We start from the raw sequence: 17,928 nt of genomic DNA on the forward strand, positions 1-17,928 counted from the left end.
CCTAGGAAGAAAGAAAAAAATCCAGCAGATGTAAAGCCAGGAGAAAGTAGAAAGTATTAAAGCAAGAGTTACACCTTTCTCCACTGCCTAATAATGAGATGATAATAAGATGATATTAAAGTGAAAAGCGTGGATAAGATGGAAAAATCTTAGCAGTTGGAAGTCAAAGGCTAAATTCTTGGGCATATTATGGAGCTAGCTCCCTTGGACCCCATTTGCCTGTCACGGTCTTATGCACCATGGGCAAAAGTGGGACGTTTGGTCACAGTGTCAGTTCATTGATTAGGAGTCATAAAAGTTTGGAGGTGCCAAGCTGAAAGTCACGACACCTGGGTGGGATATTAAGACGGCAATTTTTCAGCATTATGGGTGGTGGAGCATCACAGGCTTAACAGACATCCAGGGGAGTGCAACTTTCTTGCTTGCTTTGTGGTTTCAAAGATAAACAAATTACCAACAAATATATATATATCATAAAACAATCTGGATTTGCTAATATGCTGCAACACCTTTGGGGTCTTCTGGATGTTGATACTAGTTTTAATTCACTGAAGAGATCGTGAGTTGCTTCTGCTTTCCCACTTGATTTTAAATCATTTCTACTCTTTGTGTACGTGAAAAGCAAGAATCGTGAAGCTTCCTCTTTAAAAAAGGCTGTCATTTGCTATTTTTCTGAGCACATGTTGCTGTACTTTCTCATATGTACATCCCTCTCTCCATATATGCAGTCAACCTAGATGTATATACAAACATGCCAAATGTTGCACATTAAAGAAATGCATGTATTTAAAACATCATACTGTATACGGTCTATTTTGGCAATAGCCATCTGGAAGAGGAAAAAAGCATAGAAGAAATACTTAACGTAACCAAACTAGAATTTGTACACTTCTGCCAACCTACAGAAAGAAAATTTACCGGCTACTCTTCGCTCTGCAAGCAAATTAACCATTACTGCAATAGCTTTATCCACACAGAGACACTCAGGCTACATCGTATGGCAACCAACTTCAGCAGAAGACGATCTTGCTTTTCAGTATATTTTTAAAATGCTGTGGAGGACAGGGCAGGCACACTTTCATCACAGTTACAAAGGACATACCCTCGCAAATCTCAGTCTCTCAAAATCTTTTATTTTCCTGCATGGTCAAGCCATTTTTGTACCATTTCGTTCTAGTTAAGATGTCCCCTGGACCAGGTCTGCGTAACTAACGGCTGATGACGGCTCCAGTCGCAGCACAGGGATTTCAAAATTACCCAACGTTTACCCCAGGGCCTCATACTCACAGAATCACAGGAGCATTAAGACTGGAAAAGACCTGTAAGATCATCAAGTCCAACCATCAACCCAACACCACCATGCCCACTAAACCAGGTCCTGCAGTGCCACGGCCACACGTTCCTTGAACACCTCCAGGGAGGGTGACTCCACCACCTCCCTGGGCAGCCTGTTCCAGTGCTTCACCACTCTCAGGAAAGAAATTTTTCCTAATATCCAGCCTGAACCTCTCCTGGCACAACTTGAGGGCATTTCCTCTTGTCCTGTCGCTAGTCACTTGGGAGAAGAGACCAACACCCACCTCACCACAACCCCCTTTCAGGCAATTGTAGAGAGCAATGAGGTCTCCCCTCAGCCTCCTCTTCTCCAGACTGAACAACCCCAGTTCCCTCAGCCGCTCCTCATCAGACTTGTGCTCCAGACGCCTCACCGGCTTCGTCGCCCTTCTCTGGACACGCTCCAGCACCTCAATGTCCTTCTTGTAGTGAGGGGCCCAAAACTGAACACAGCATTCGAGGTGCGGCCTCAAATAACTCATGACTAGGCACTCCAGCCATTCCTGCTGCCAATGCCAAGCGTGCCTTTAAATTAGCACCGCAGCCACTGAGGCTTTGTTTCTCTTCTATCTGAGCAACGCTGGACTGTGACCAAAGCCTTATGTGTCCTATAGATTTCCGCCTTCCTGTTACACCCTTAATAAAATTTGCAATATTCAAAAAGTGATGGGCTTTTGATTTCACATTCCTCTTTCACAGCTGCCTTATTCCTGCTGAAACAGTGGAATGAAATTATGCATGGAAACTCTGCGAAGAATTTTCTTCTTCATGGAAGAACAAAAAATGCCCGACATGCTCAGAATTCAAATCAGAACCAGAGAGGCCCTGATTCCATATACGTTATCAATATGGTACACATTTGACAATCGCACGGTACTTGCCAAACTTGAGGGCATCCCCCTGGGAGGAAGGGGATTAAGATGTAACCTTGGGTCAAAAGAGGTTACACAATCAGGATTTCCCATACCAACACTGAGGAAATTAAATTCATGGTGGAGATGCTCAGCTGCCGAAATGCAAGGAAACACTGGAAGAAACTAACATGATTAAAAAACATGAATTAATTCTTTTACGTAGAAGAGCCCCAAACCACAGATTTGGCAGGAATACTCCTCAAACTCACTTATTTATTCATTCACTTTAGTGGCCGTGCTCTACTTTGTGAATTATTCTTGATAATTCAAGGAGACATGTAAGAAAGTACCCAGTTCCCACATATTTTAATATATATTCTAGAGTGTCAAAACCGAAAGTTTTTGAACTATGTATCCTTTTCTATGTGTGCGTATCTGTGTACATCTCCCAAGACGACAGCTGAAAAAGGGAATATTTGTTTTTCATCTCTTAATTATGCTTTTTTTTCCCCCTTAGTGCACTAATTTGGCAGCTAAAGGTTTCTGCTCTCACTGAAGGGTGAGACGACAGAGCCTCTCGGAGCCCCGATTTTTGGCACCGCCTCACTCCTACTTCATGCTTGAGGCTACTTCCCCTCTGACTGATTCTTAATTTGAATAAGCTTTCACTGAAGACTGTATCAGAACTGCAGCAAGTTAATCTTATTAAACCGTACGAGTTTAAAAACTCAGAGCTTGATGTTTCCAAATTGGTATACTTAAGATCCAAATTAGATCATAAGCAAAATATTAAAAGGCACTAGAGCCACTTAAGAGTGAACTACCATTTCCAGAAGAAATTTCTGGACATTGGGAACCCAGGACTTGGGCCAGTTCAGTGGGAGTCAGGCTCCTGGCTGCAACGGGTACTTTTAAGTGTTTTAAACCCTTAAAATTTAAGCTACGAAGAAAGGCTGTTAAGACATAAAGGAATTTACTTCACCTATTGTCAATACTAGCACAAATACATGGGTCCTCCTGAAGGATACTTTAGTTACAGGTTTCTACTCCCACCCAAAGTCTCCTGGCAAAAAACACCTTTGAGGGACGCTGCGTAAGTTGGCACTGAATCTGTAAGCTGATGAAAGGAGGTGCCTTTTAAGCACCATAGAAGAAAATCTCCATCCTTTTCCTCTCCCTTCACTCTTTCATAGAATCATAGAGGTTGGAAAAGACCTTTAAGATCACCAAGTCCAACCGCTAACCTAACACTGCCAAGTCCACCACTAAACCATGACCCTAAGTGCCTCATCCACACATCTTTTAAATCCCTCCAGGGATGGTGACTCCACCACCTCCCTGGGCAGCCTGTTCCAGTGCTTCACCACTCTCTCAGGAAAGACATTTTTCCTAATATCCAGCCTAAACCTCCCCTGGCACAACTTGAGGCCATTTCCTCTTGTCCTGTCGCTAGTCACTTGGGAGAAGAGACCAACACCCACCTCACCACAACCCCCTTTCAGGTAGCTGTAGAGAGCGATGAGGTCTCCCTTCAGCCTCCTCCTCTCCAGGTGAAACAATCCCAACTCTCTCAACCGTTCCTCACAAGACTTGTGCTCCAGACCCCTCACCAGCTTCGTCGCCCTTCTCTGGACACGCTCCAGCACCTCAATGTCCTTCTTGTAGTGAGGCCCAAAATCGAACACAGCATTCGAGGTGCGGCCTCACCAGTGCTGAGTGCAGGGGGATGATCACTTTACAGAGTACTTTTGGTTTTTAAGTAATTGACAAGTGTTTAGAACTTCAGTTTCACTTCAGCCACCTTTGGGTATAGAAGACTGCAGTCATTAGAAATGGGGGAAGTGGTGACAGCAGGATCTGATCCACCCGTGGCTTGCCAACCCGCTCACTCGCGTGGTTTGCAGCGAAGTAGGTGGCGGCTTAGTTGCCCTTAGGTCCCCTTGACTTCCAGCGACTTGGAGAGATGACCCACAAGGTACTTTTGCCACCTGGATGCCATCCAGGCCACGAAAACAAAGTTTGCGGAGATCTCCTGGAACGCTTCTACCTCCTTGCCAGCTTCAGGCAGCTCCTGTTATGTGCATGGCATTACACAAGCACCGAGATGTTTTCTGGATTGCAGCCTGACACGACAGGCATTAGCCTGCGTTGTTTGGTGCCTGGCTTTAACTCTTTACATCTAGCTACAAGTGCAACTAATCAACTGGAATTGATTTTCCAGAGCTCAGTCTAATCCACCACATTGAAGGTGACCTATATTCTTTGTGTGTATGTATAGTTACGGGGTTTGGGTTCTTTCAAGGTGTCTTGGGTATTAGACGCCTGTGTTCAGCTGTCGGCAACCTTGCCAGTAATTCAAAAGGGTGCCAAGGAGCACTTCTGACACAGGCAGATTTAGAAGGATCCTAGAGATTTCTCTCCTGCTCCCCCAAACGTCAACAATGAAGATTACTCATCTGCCTTTGTACATGCAATTCTCCATTACCCATGGGGGGGGGGGGGGGGGAATCACTCGAGGTACCAACTTGAGCACACCTCCAGTCCACCGACATCCTGATGAGAGCACAGTGCTCTGATACGCAGGATTCAGACCCCAGACACCTGCAACAAGCGCTATATTTTTTCCAGAACGAACCTTGCTCCTTCCAACCTAATGGCTGCTTTTATATTTTACTCTGTATATTTGCTAGCATTAGCATCAAGGACCAAACTTGACTCTCCATCAGTGCTAGCTGGGCACCACTGTAATCATTTAAGTGGAACAATCTGTTCCAAGTGACCAAGAGAGCTAATAATTTATCAGGAACAGAACAGGCATTTTGGGGAAGGACATAATTATATTTGTGTGGTTTGTAATACTCTTGAGTCAAATGGGACACTCTGTGTAAATCAAAGCCACTTGGGGAAAGGAAGAGAAGAAGCAGGCTTTCCAAAGAGAAATGGCCTCAAACTCAAATTTATCACAGACAATTTTTTTCTCCCTCCTTTTGGTTTTGCCTAAAATAAAGAAAAACTTCAGCACCTGAGTAGGCTTCACAGCGGGGGAAAAAAGTGCAAATAATAATCGAAAAATAACATCTTGCCTTTATATAGGTAGATGACGCAGCCTGAACTGGAACGCTGCGTACCGTACAGCTCGTCTTGTCCCAAACGTGGCAATGCAGAATTGAAGGGCATTCAGGGAAAAACAACGAGAACCTTCACACACTCATACTAAAAACCCAAAACAACTAATAAGAACAAATATTTGAAAGATCATAACTTTCTCCCTTGGAGAGCAAATAAATTAGAAGCAATGTGACAAATGCAAATACAAGCTAATGAATGGAAATGGAAAAGGAAAAGGTAGCTTGGATGCCTCTGCCTTCACAGTCTGAGGAGGGATGGCAATGAAATTAAAACCTGACAAAAAAGCAATCATTTTTCACACAATAAGCTATTATCCTGCTGGACTTAAGAGCTCCTGGAAGTCATCACGACCAGGGACTTGATGAGATACAGAAAGGGTTTGGCCATTTATATGGACAGCAAGAATATTCAGCAATTGCAATCAATGCTAACAAAGAAAATCTAGAAAGAATATTAAAAATCTTGGGCATTGGGGTGAAAGCCCATCTCTAACTATGAGGGATCAGGACGAAAAAAAGGCATGGGGGTGGCAGAGACAGTCCCTGCCCACTAAGGTATGCCGCGTCCTGCCCCGAGGCAGGCAGGGCAGGGCATGGGGCAGAGCAGAGGTGGCACGGGGAAAGCCCGTTCCCATTCGGGCATCCTTTCTTCTGGCCAGCTCCAAATCCTCCCTTCTTCCCTTGCATTAGTTTTATAGTTTTCTATGGTTCTCTTGCCCATAACTCCATCTCCTATTCCTCACAGTGCCTCTGCAATAAAGTTTTTCCTTTTTTGTCACCGGTCCTACTCTGGGTAAAAGCCTGTAAAATACTGCCTACTACGAACTGCAACTCTCAGTAACAGACTGAATGCTGAGGCTATAATTCAGTACAGAGGCTCTACTACTGCCCATAAACTACTCGCTGTCTCCCAGTTTACGATGTCAGCAGGACTCCAGCTGAATTAAGGCTTCTACTGTATATAACGGATACCAATGTATTATCTTATGCATAATGCATAGAAGATGGCTCTAATCATAAATCCCATATCCTGCCCTTCCTTTACATCATAGATGTGGCCCGGCATCTCTTACGCACTCCGCTTACTGATACATAAAATCCTTCTCCTGAATCATAATGGCAGCAAAACCTTTTCTTGGGTGACTGCTTCTGATAAAAGCCGTTCATTCCCTCTTTTCTCCAGAGGTTGAAATAAACTTCAGTTCATCCCACTAACAAAACTCGGGTTTAAATTTAAGGACCACGTTGAACTGATGATCCAGGAACATTGCCTGCGTCAGCCCATATTTTTGATACTGGCGAGCAAATGATTTGTGCCTAACACCCGTCTTTTGCCTGTTTGCATTTGGTATCGGCAGAGCGATCACATAAAACGCAAAGCTATGCTGCGGATGCCAAGCTGCAAGCATGCAAAGGTGAGCGAGGTCTGCAGGGAGTGTTTCCAGCCCTGCAGAGCAGTACAGAAATCCCAGGCACACAGGCAGGGTGTGGTATAAGCCAGCGCTGGTTTTACACATCTTGGAAGGGAATATGGAGTTCAAGCTGTAAAGACTCCACAAACGATGCAGTCAAAAAAGTGCTGAATGAAAGCTTTGAAATATCCTGGAGAACAGACTATCCCCTGTGTATGAACCCGGTTTTGACCTCAGGCATAGACTAACTGAGCTCTTTTGTGTAAGAAAAAAGCAAAAGAAACTGATATAGATGCATTGCTTCAAAGTCATCTTACCTCACAGCCCTTTAGCCATTATTTCTAGCTAGAAGACTAACCAGAGAAGGAGCACGTGTGTATCTTTCTACTCAAACCAAATTATTTCTTTGTTATCTTAAGATAGTATAAGTCCATTTAGCCTGAATAAACCTTATATGGTATCTTGCAACACTCTAAATCAATGTAAGCTTTGTGACAAAAAGACCAAGCATCCGAAGACCAAGCCCTGTGACGGCCTCGCAAGGCTGTCACATTCAGGCGGACTGAAGATGTAGGAAGACTGAGCAGAAGCATCTTCAACCTTCAACGCTTCAGCAATTCAGGCAACAGGCGGGAGGTGCCGGGGGCAGCGTGCAGATGCCTGGCTTTAAACTTTGCTCTTCGGGCACCTCAGATAACATTTTCCACCAGACAAAACCTGTTTCAGCAAAAGCAGAGAACAGTATCCGAGGGCCTAGAGGTGCATCTTCCCTGATTGCCCACTTTGCGGTTCTAGGAAGGCTTTCTACGTGCTTGCACCCACCTCCTGCAACGTGGCGATAAATGCAGTACACGTTTCAACCAGTGGACGCTACCGCCAGCAACGTCTCCATCTTTGCTCAGCGCTTCCTCCCCGGGTACGAGTTAGTAGCTGCTGTTCTCAACAAGCCTCAGACGTTCAGAAAAAACAGATGACAGGAGCATGTTTCACATAGGTCTTCTCCCACCGGCAAAAGCTACACGCGGCAGGCTGCCAAGGGCTGGCCAGTCCCTTCCCCCTGCCAGGCTGGAGCCAGCCACTTTCACGCCAGTAAAGTAATGGATGGGGTAATAAACCTGGATTTTCCCCACATGGTTTTCAGCACATCATGTGTGCAGCGCTTCTGAGGCCACTTCTAGACATCATTTATCCAAGAGATTATCCTGTGTCTTCTCTTTGTTGGTTAAGGCCAGTGCGGGGGGTTGGAAAAATGAAATGAAACAAACCGAAATAGCTGGTGAACTGAACTGGTCTCGGAAAACAGATTCAGCGATGAATTCCTCCAGCTTCCTCCAGCCTGCGCGCTTCAAGGAGGCCTTTCCCTTTGGCCACGGAGGCCACGGGTTGGCACATTGCTTTCTCAGCTCAAGCCTGGATCGGCTCAAACGATAGCGCACTGGAGTGGCACACTAACAGCAACCAAAAACCAGCAGCCACGGTACAAGGTGACCGTCTATTTATTTATTTCTTTTAAATGAGGTGGTTTATAGCTGGCCACGGCTACCAACTGGTACCCGGGGAAGCCTAAAGCATTATTTTTGATCTACAGAGCCTTCCACTGTTTGGAACCTAATTACCTTCAGAAACTACTGCCTCCTCCTCATCTGTTACTATGGCAGCTGCAATCAGCTGAGATGCTGGGGCTGACAAGCCCTGATTTACTGGGGTACCAGGGCAATTCCAGGGGGCTGCCGCTTTCAGGATTTACTCCTCTGCTTGGGTCTGACAGCATGTTCAGGAAAGAAAGAGGTAGGATAAATTAAGACTGTACAGGCTGGGAAGTAGCGACCTTGTTTAGAGAGATTCAACAGCTCAGTGCACACTGCTCCACTAGCTCTTACTGGGGGGTTTATAATTTCTTTTTTCCCCTCTTAGTAATAGTACATGTGCCCTTGTCCCAGGGTCAAGGTGCAGATGAGATTAGTAGACTTGGCTTCATTTTAAAATATTTTTCCGTGCGGTGAGAAAATAGGTTGTTTAACCAAGTGGTGAGGCTTGTTTTCCAGCCTTTAAAATCAGAATCGAGGGAACGTGAGTTTCAGTATTCCCTGTTCATTTCTACTGGTTACAGAAACTACCGTTTAACTGAAACACTAGTATTTTTCCATATCCATGCTTTTCATGTAGCGATCTCAAAGCGCCAGACTTACACTTCCCAGAAAGAGAAAAGCCTAGCTTCCCATTGCAACATCTCAGTCTTTCAGAAACGCACTTTCCATGCCATCTGTGTGATAACAGATTTAGAAAAATGAGTATTATCTTGGCAGTCTTCGCAAAATGTACTCAGGATGCAGGGGAAGGCGGAGGGGTTCCTATCAAATGGGGCATTCAGTATCTGAGTCAGAGGTGATGACAACGTCTAAGCAGGGGGCTGTTTTCTGAGAAATACACCATTAATTTTGTAGAGCCTGACGACTGCAGTGCAATTCAGCTGAAGTCTGCTCGTTCAGTCCTACCGATGGCCTTGTCGTTACGGAGCCTCCAGGTTCGCAGCTCTCCTCATCCTGCGCCTCCTCCCCGCGTGCACCAGGACAAGCTACTTGATATAAAAGGCTATGAGAACATCCCAAAATTGGTACGATCAAAACCATCAGCTACATTTTACAAATGATTAACGTGAATTATCCTACCTGTAACACACAGACAACGCTGCCTCTTTATTTCCCAATGCAAGAGCAGATCACTGGCATTTGATAAATGTCTTGAAAATCACAGGTGCTGATAGCATCAATAACAGCACACCATGAGATGCAATATTATTACAATAATAATGGCACTCGTTTCGGACTCCTGCATTTTTCAGGTCATCAACCAAAAACATTAACAAAACACAGCCCTTCAGGAGATGAAAAATCTTTGCGGTGTAATGCAAGCTGGTGCATACAATTTCTTTCCTCTCACCCACCCTGTGCAATGCGCCTGCTGCCATCCTTCCGACTACCAGGAGAGTAGCGAGTGCCCCTCCTCACGTAAAGGGATTAGGCCCTCTGAGGATACTAAATGGAAATCTGAGCACATCAAGCAGCCGACAACAGTCTTACGCTCTTAACTACACTTTTTTTTTTTTTTTTAACTCTAGGTCTTAACCTGCAGGCTTCATCAGTGATGCCAACACTGAAACCAAGGGACAAACCACGCAGGTTAGACTCGAACCTAAGGAAACTAGCTCAGCTAAGCAACTGCAGCCCGGCAGGGCATCATCGAGTCCCAGCCGGACCTCCTGCAGAGCTACTAGAAATTCTCTGTCTGCTGAGCCAGCAGAGGGGACTGGCCCCGAGCCCACCCACAGCAGGTTGCGTTGCTGGGGGCAGACAGCCCCGCGACCGGCCGCAGCGGAGCAGAGGCTACGCATCCCACCGCACTGCGTGGGCTACACATCCTCCGCCAGAGGAACCGTAGTTTCTCCGTCCAGGGAGCAGCGGGAAGCTCTGGGCAAGAGGTGTCTTGCCTGCGGGACACAAAATGCATCCAGTGCTCCCTTCAGGGGAGAAGAGGGGAGAGAGCTGAGCAGCTCTCAGCCCTCATCCCCAAAGCAGAAGTGGCAACAGCGGCACACACGAGCTCTGCAACACTCTACTACGGCAAAAGGCAGGACTTGTGCAAGCGGCCCCCTTCACAAACCGAGCTCTCTGACTTGCTGAGAGATACGAGTGAGTTCCCCAGCAAGAGCTTTCCACATTTTCTACCTTCCAAATTTTGAAAAGGCAGAAGGAACGTTGCTTTGATTTTGTGATCAGCTGCTGAGACCCGCGAACATTTGTCCTCCAGCTCCTCTGTTACACCCGCTGGTTTTGCCGTATTATTCCATCCCTCCTTTCCTCCCTCCAGCTCAAGAGGAGCAGGCAATGGTTGGGGCTGATGGATCCCTTTACTCCTGATATCTGGAAAGCAAAAGGAGAGCCTCGATCTTGCCTTTAAGGCAAAAGATGCAATTGTTCTGTGGACGTGTACCTACACACCAGCTTTGCTACTTGGACTTTGCCCCCCGCTTTAACATTCAAGGTTAAAGCCTAGAGGAAAGGATAAGGAGCTCAGTAAAGCAGACTGTTTTAAATTACGAAGTTAAGCACAAAAGTGGTATCGACAGCGCACAGTTCTGCAAACATACATGCAAAACCTGATCCACCCATCTTCTTCCTTCCATTCAACCCAGGAAAGTACACAGGCAGGTCTTCATGCCACAAAATGCCTAAGCACGTGCCTTAAAGAAGCACGCGTGCACTAGAGTATTTGTCTGAATCAAGGAGGAGGCAACTAAACGTTTAATTCCCTTGCCCGCATTGCAGTCTTAAATTTGCGTGGCACTTTTACGAGGCGACCAGCTCCGCTGACTTGTAATGAAACCACCAGCACGCAAAAAGTAAGACACAGATTTTTGTCTTTCTGAGCTGGGCATTTCCTTGGTGGAAGGCATCCACAAGAAATTCAAGAGAGCACGCTGAAAGCTATTTTTTTTTTTTTTCTTTTTCTTTAGGGTGTTTTTTAAACGGACTAAACGGCAGTGTTAACACTATAAAAACAAAGGCAACTCTTATGGGAATAGGAGGCTGCTTTTCCCTATTGTTCGCAGAGAATCCCGGCTGTTTGAATGGATGATATGTTAATTTTGTGGCACAGTTGCTCAAGGGAGGACGTAGCAAAGTCTCCCATGGAACAGTGCACACAGTTTGCAATGGGTATGGTTAGAATTTAATTGTTTGTTACAGCCCTCCAAAAGACGTTTCTCCAAAGCAAACATGTTAAGAAATACATTTTTCTCTAATTTTATCAGAAAAACGTCAGTCCGTAAAGCACTCTTTCTGAGCTTTTATGGGCAGCTGCTGCTCAAATGCTTGAAGGAAGAGCTGGCAAGTTAAAATAGGCCACAGATATTTAATTTCCTATAAAACAGCTCCCTACACGCTGTTTAAATGTTCTTTACTTAGAGCAATACTCCAAAGATTTTAGAGATTTTCAGGGCAACGTTTGCAGCAAGAACTCCTTGTGTTCCCTCTGCTCAGGGGGCTCCACAAACACACCATCAGATTTATGCCTTTCCCTTTCAAAATAACCCCACGTACTCGTCTGCAAAATTAATTTAAATAAACATACAGAATAAAGGAACATGCTAGCTGAATTTTTTTCTTTTTTTTTTTGGAGGGGGAGTGTTGGCTGGGGGAGCAATTGCTAATATCTACCATAAATCTGTTCACTTGCAGCCTCAGCTCACATATAACATCTCCGTCTCACACAGACGTTTCTTTCCACCTTTCCCTCTTCCCCTCCCCACAGCCATGCCATAACGTGTCCAACTTGGCTGTACAGTGCTGCTGATTAAAAACTGCCAGCAGTTAGACAACTTATAAAACCTACAAGGGGACTGTGTATTTACGAATGCAATAATTAATCAATGCATAATAAGCACGCACTGCGCATATCGTTTTTCTTTCCGTACGCAGACAGCTTTGATTACCCCACGGGTTACCCTGCCATGAGGATCTTTAGCTCCCAGTAGCTGCTTCCCCATCCCGCGGCGTTAGCAAAAACAAGCTCATTGTATTTAAAGCCTGCATTCATCCGCAAACCCACCCAAATACTGCTGAAATGATTCATTTTGTAGGGAGAGGCTTTCAGAAGAAAATGTCATAGCTAGTGCCACAACTACTAGGCTGTCACGATTTTCCTTTTAGACTACTTTCTGCAGAGGCTCAGCTATAAGGCGTACTCGGAGGTGGCAGACTGGTTTGCATCTTAAGAACATATTTCATTTAATGGTTTTATTTTTAAATTGTTTCAAGTCTTTGAATTAATGGAGATTAAAAAAAGAAATGAGACCGACATAAAAATGCAAAGTAGAGTATTTTCCCCCTTTTTAACCTGCCTTTTAACTAGAACCAGGTTACATTTATTTCCAAGAAACTCAATAGTACCCAATTAATAACACAATTGCACACTTCTTCGTGAAAGTTGATCAAACGGCTTAAATGGAAAGAGCCACCACCCTTTCCTGAGCCTCCTCACTGATAAACAGCATCAGGCAAGGCCCCACAGATACCAATTATTGATCAGCATGGATTTGCTTTTCCCTTGCACGAAACTCCCCCCTCAGTGGCCGTCCTCTACGGCACCACTTGCTGCCCAAATGGGAAAACAGAGATGCTTTGTCCCAGAGACGCGCTACCCTGCTAACCCTCCGCCAAGCCATTTGCGTCCGCAGCGATGGTATCTGGAGCTGAGTCATCAACGGGAGTTTTCATCCCAGCGCCGTGGGCACACAACATGATTATGTGCCCTCCCTGACCAACGGCTAATGTTTATTGCAGACTTGCTACACGTGGGGACTGACCAGAAGATTGCAGAGCTCTGCATTTGGCTTAGAAGCTAGCGCCTGGAGGACAGTACTACAAACATATAAAAATATTAATACTTTGTACTCTGAAACGGCCCACAAAGGGGATGACATGGTTTTATTCTGCCAATATGCGGAGGATTAAGGGTTTCTGCTTAAAGCCACTAACAACCTGAACAGGAGAATTACAGTAATTCCACTAAAATCATGCCGAGTCCAAGGGACTGGCTGATGGCACGTTGTTTCCCTTTCTGTTTGTCTTGAAATTGCACAATCCTACAAACAGGACTTCAAACAGCCACGCAAGGAGGTTCAACTTAAAGAACGGGCTTATCGGAGCCGTATGCAGTGACGAGGACTTTTTTCACGAGACCTCTCAGCATTTTGAGATCTAAATACTTGACGTGGAGCAATTCTAAAGGGAGCTCAAAAATAGCCGTTAGCATGTCAAATATAGATGAAACTCACGCTCTCTTTTCTGTTGCTCACACAACTCCATTTTTAGTGCAAAGTGTCTCACAGCAAACAATAGCAAGATACTCCATTAAAACCTTGCGCTGCTTTAGCCATTAGGTCACCACGCAAACACTGTTGTCGTGACTTCAATTAGCAACGCTTTGCCTATGTCAATACCATTATTAATACCCTGAAATACTAATTTCTATTACTACTTAATTAATGGCCAAATGTACTGAATAATTATTCATGTGTAGTTATTAGGAGAAATGTACTGAATGCCATTACATGTCAAGAGCTGTGACTTACAAATCCTTCTCGCAATACCTCTTGTGCCAGGAAATACCCTGAAAAATCCAGCAAGAGTTAAAGGCTTTCCAAAACCAGGATAACTCTAGGTTGGAATAAACTGTTAGGCCCTGGCTCTGCAATACAGGAGTCTTGTCTACACGGCATGTATCTCAGTTAACCCTTTCCAGATGCAGCAGCCACACTTAACAGCAATAGGTGTTACACAGAAATTTAGCAAGTCTTCTGCAAAACCGATGTGAATGAGAGTCCTTGACTGGGAATTCAGATCCTCCCTAAAACTAAGCCTGGCAAGACAATGAATGATGGAGACTTCTCTTTGCATTTTGAAAAATGTAAATGTTGTTCTGAACACAAAATATTAATTGTTTAAAGGAGATTATTTGCCACCTGTTTGAAAGCAGCACAAAAACCAGTGAAGGTGCATTTGAGAAAGACTTCACTTATTTGTTCATTAAGACCCTTGATATGTAGGTATTTCAGAGGTAAAATTGGGACACAGTGAGTATCAAGATGACTGATTAGTAGTACTTACAGCAAATGTTATTTATACTGCGCGATGTTAACCCAACTCCGATAAACCCACAGTTTAGCAATGATAGCTGTAATTCTGTGCACATACATACAAACTAAGTACCTGCATTTTCTCATGCAAACACACACACAGACTGGTGTGTACATACCGGATTAAAAACCCAACAGTCAGCAAACAAAGAATATTAAATGCTATACCTCTGAGTCATAATCTTATAGGCATCTGGCAGATAACAGCGGATATTCTCCATCTGAGCAGGATCAGAGTCACAGATTTTATCGTCAGTCCTCCCGTAGTTGGCACTTTCGATCATGATAACATCTGTTCCCGGGCAGCGAAGCTCTATGGGGTAACTCTCACAGGACAGCTCCCTTCGAACCACAGCCATGGGGACCGGGGCACGGCTGAAAGCTGCAAGGATTAACACAGAAACACAGCAAACATTTACTTTCCATGCCGAGGCTAGGATTAAAAGCAGAATGACGTTTAGCAGCAGGTTTTATCCATATGCCGTACTGAGATAGTTTCGGTACCACTGAGTTATGGTCTGCAGAAACGGGGTCCGATCCCCGGTTTGCCGGCTGCTCAGAGAACACTTCTCCACTCAGCGACTCGATTTTCCTCATCTCAAAAATAAGCTAACGATGCCTTTTATACAGGGCTTTAGAAACCACCTACTGAAAGAGTAAATAGCAACCATGGCATTGTTATTACTACTGCTTACCAGGTGAAAAGCTAGTCGGCTTTGATATATAAAATTACAGTCCTGTGTTGTACCAGATCAACACCCAGGGAAATTTTCTGACAACGAGCAATCCAAGTGCCAGGATCCCACCTGCTCAGCAAGACTGCATCTGTCCCGCTGCAGATGTAATAACATCTGCATTGCTCCTGGTCCTTTTCTTGGTCCTTAGAAAACAGGAGCCTAATGGCTTTTGCTGTAGCCTGCAGCATGCCGGGGGATGGCCTCGGGTTCTGGCAACCATCCCGAAGTTTGGGCCCTGCAGTGATATTTTCCATGGAAAGGCCAATATATGGGACATTGGGTGATTAAAGTTCAGTCTCAGCTTTGCGTCAGATCTGCCTGGATGTTCAACACTAGCACGTACTTGTAAAGCTAATTTAAAGGGCCTTCAGAATCTTACCTGTTTTAAAAGAAATCCAGGCTACAGTTTGCAAAAGAAAAAAGAAACACGCTTTGAGATGCCTTGAAAACAAAGCCCTAAAGTATTAGTAAATAAACTCACATGACAACAAGCAATAATATTTTCCATCTTTACAGCCTCTTTGATCCAAAGATTTTCAACAGCTTGACAAACATGAATGTATTAATCCCCCAAATATGCATAAGAAGTAGCTATGCGTTGTCATTCTCGTCTCAGCCACAGAAGGGTTATGCAGCTTCCAGAAGATCTCAAGGGAAATCCACGGCGAAGCTGGGAATCGAACACTCGTTTTCCAGCCGAGCGCACAGCCACAAGCTGAAACAAAAGCCAACCCCTTCCCTTCCTTATTCCATGAGAATGAAAGCTCACCCACACCAAAAAGGTTTCCAGCTGCAGGGATGATGTGCCCTCCTGGCTCCAGTTTGTACTCTTTCCAACCACAAAACCCAACATATAAACTCAGCCTGTCTGTATGCGATGGTCACCGAGCAAGCAGTCAGGGAAGATTTAACGGGCCCATCTGACACCGAGCATCTTTCAACAACTCACTTTCCTCCCTGGCCCCATTATAAACCCACCATAATACCCTCCCCAAAACCAAAAATCCTTTCCAATGCGCTGTTGTCTTGTCCCATAAAACTTCCACATGGTACATGCACGCCAAGATTGCTCACGGAATTAAGAGCGTGCTGATGTTTCTTGGTACACCCCTTAACTGTATCAAGGCTGCTCGATCTGTCTGTCTGGCAGGCAGCAATCCAACACATTACTCTAACTTACGTGAAGCCTTCTATTATTGTCAGTTGTCTTATTTAGAGTTGTATTATTGGACGGATAAACATTCCCATTTCTGTAAATCTGCGGGGAATACTCTAATATCAGATCCTTACCGTTGTGCCGGAGTTGTGGACTAATTGCCAAACGCCCAAGACAGACGTGCATTTATCCTTGAATAACAGCTTCTACAATTAGCATAGCTTTAGGGTTTGGATCATGTAAGACATCCTCCTTCCCCGAGATCGGAGAAACAGTTTTGCCCTGAGCTCATATTGCACCACACATTTGTGTAACGCAGTAAATTCTTACTGCGACCAAGTTCTCCTGTTACAGAAGGAGGGAAGCCAGGAGGACGAGCGCCAACCTCTGAGACGCAATATACTTCTCTCTTACCCTTAGCTTTACGCCAGTGATCAATGACAGGTTGAGCGGAGGAAGGATGGGATGTAGAGACAACGTTTGATCAAAGAGATAAGTCCGTCAGAAAGGCCGAGTCGGCAAAGCCCGGCAATTTTAGCCTGCCCTACAAACAACATCAAGAGGTATTAAGTCCGCTTAAAAGGACGTGTCCACAGAAGCCCGCAGCAGCCCCTGCTCTGTGAAACACCGGACTCTACGGCAGCAGAGGGGGTAGGTTAGATTTGCCTGCGTTACCTTTACCGTTCACAGGCCCAGTGCTGACCAGAAAACTTCTGATGCCAGGCTGCTGATTTTGGAAAAGAGCTGTGGTGAGCTCTCTTTTCGAGCCTCTTCCGTACTAAACCCGAGCAGATTGGCAACACGGGAGGCAGAAGGTTTCTAGCAGCTTTTGGCAGAACGTTGAGGCCAAGTGCCCTCCCTCCTCCTGCCATGCGCTTAGAGGACTCCTATTAACTGCCAAGAAAATGGCAAAATGAGGTTGACAGTCAATATTAGCTGTTTGGGGCTATGGTTTGGCCCAGTTCTTGGGCAATTTGGACCCTTTTCTCTGGGATGCTATTGTAGGCTACAGAAATGGCAAAGGCAGTTGACAATACTCCTTTACAGTTCCCACTATAGAAAACAAAATGCAAACCTCCGACCCACATGCTTCAGAAACTTCATTCCTATGCATTTTTTGCAGTAACTATTCTATATTGTCCAAGAAAGCAGACGTTAAACATGCGATGGTTGCGGAAAACCCCACTTAAAATGGCAGAAATTAACTGCCTGGGGAATCACTCGTACAAACCTTGTGTATTTGTCAACCAGCAATCCTGCACATAGGCAGCTGATCTTAACTCTCGTGTTTTGCTGGAAATAAGACATTAGGAACTGCTAGCAGCAATATGGTTTTATTAAAATAGAAGTTTATCTGAGGGCAAAGATAGCATCCTAATCTCACGGCGACTCTATCAACAATGATGATGCAGTTCTTCAGGCTTCTGGTGGAGGATTTCACAGTTAATATGAAAATACAGAGGCTTAGTAAAAGCTGTTAAACATGTTTCTGTACCAGCTGTGAGAGCACATTTCTTGTGTCTTGGGCATCTCTCCTGTACATGAGACTTTACGGCATTGATCTACTAAAATTGCATGAATGTCAGTCCCCGGTATCCCCAAAAAAACCC

The 17,928-nt window shown here is 44.9% G+C and overlaps 1 protein-coding gene across 13 annotated transcripts in view; it reads right to left on the minus strand.

Moving 5' to 3' along the window:
* Positions 1 to 14,799, minus strand: part of ADGRL3 (adhesion G protein-coupled receptor L3) — a 275,585-nt gene extending 260,786 nt beyond the window's left edge. For all 13 annotated transcript variants that reach the window (XM_059818013.1, XM_059818018.1, XM_059818014.1 and 10 more), the window contains exon 1: positions 14,594 to 14,799. In XM_059818013.1, coding sequence (XP_059673996.1) covers positions 14,594 to 14,784 — 191 coding nt within the window. In that variant the 5' untranslated portion in view covers positions 14,785 to 14,799. The remainder of the gene's footprint in view (positions 1 to 14,593) is intronic.
* Between the last annotated feature and the right edge of the window lie 3,129 nt (positions 14,800 to 17,928).

This window comes from Gavia stellata, chromosome 5 (genome assembly GCF_030936135.1).
Source record: "Gavia stellata isolate bGavSte3 chromosome 5, bGavSte3.hap2, whole genome shotgun sequence".
NCBI classification, from domain to species: Eukaryota; Metazoa; Chordata; class Aves; order Gaviiformes; family Gaviidae; genus Gavia; species Gavia stellata.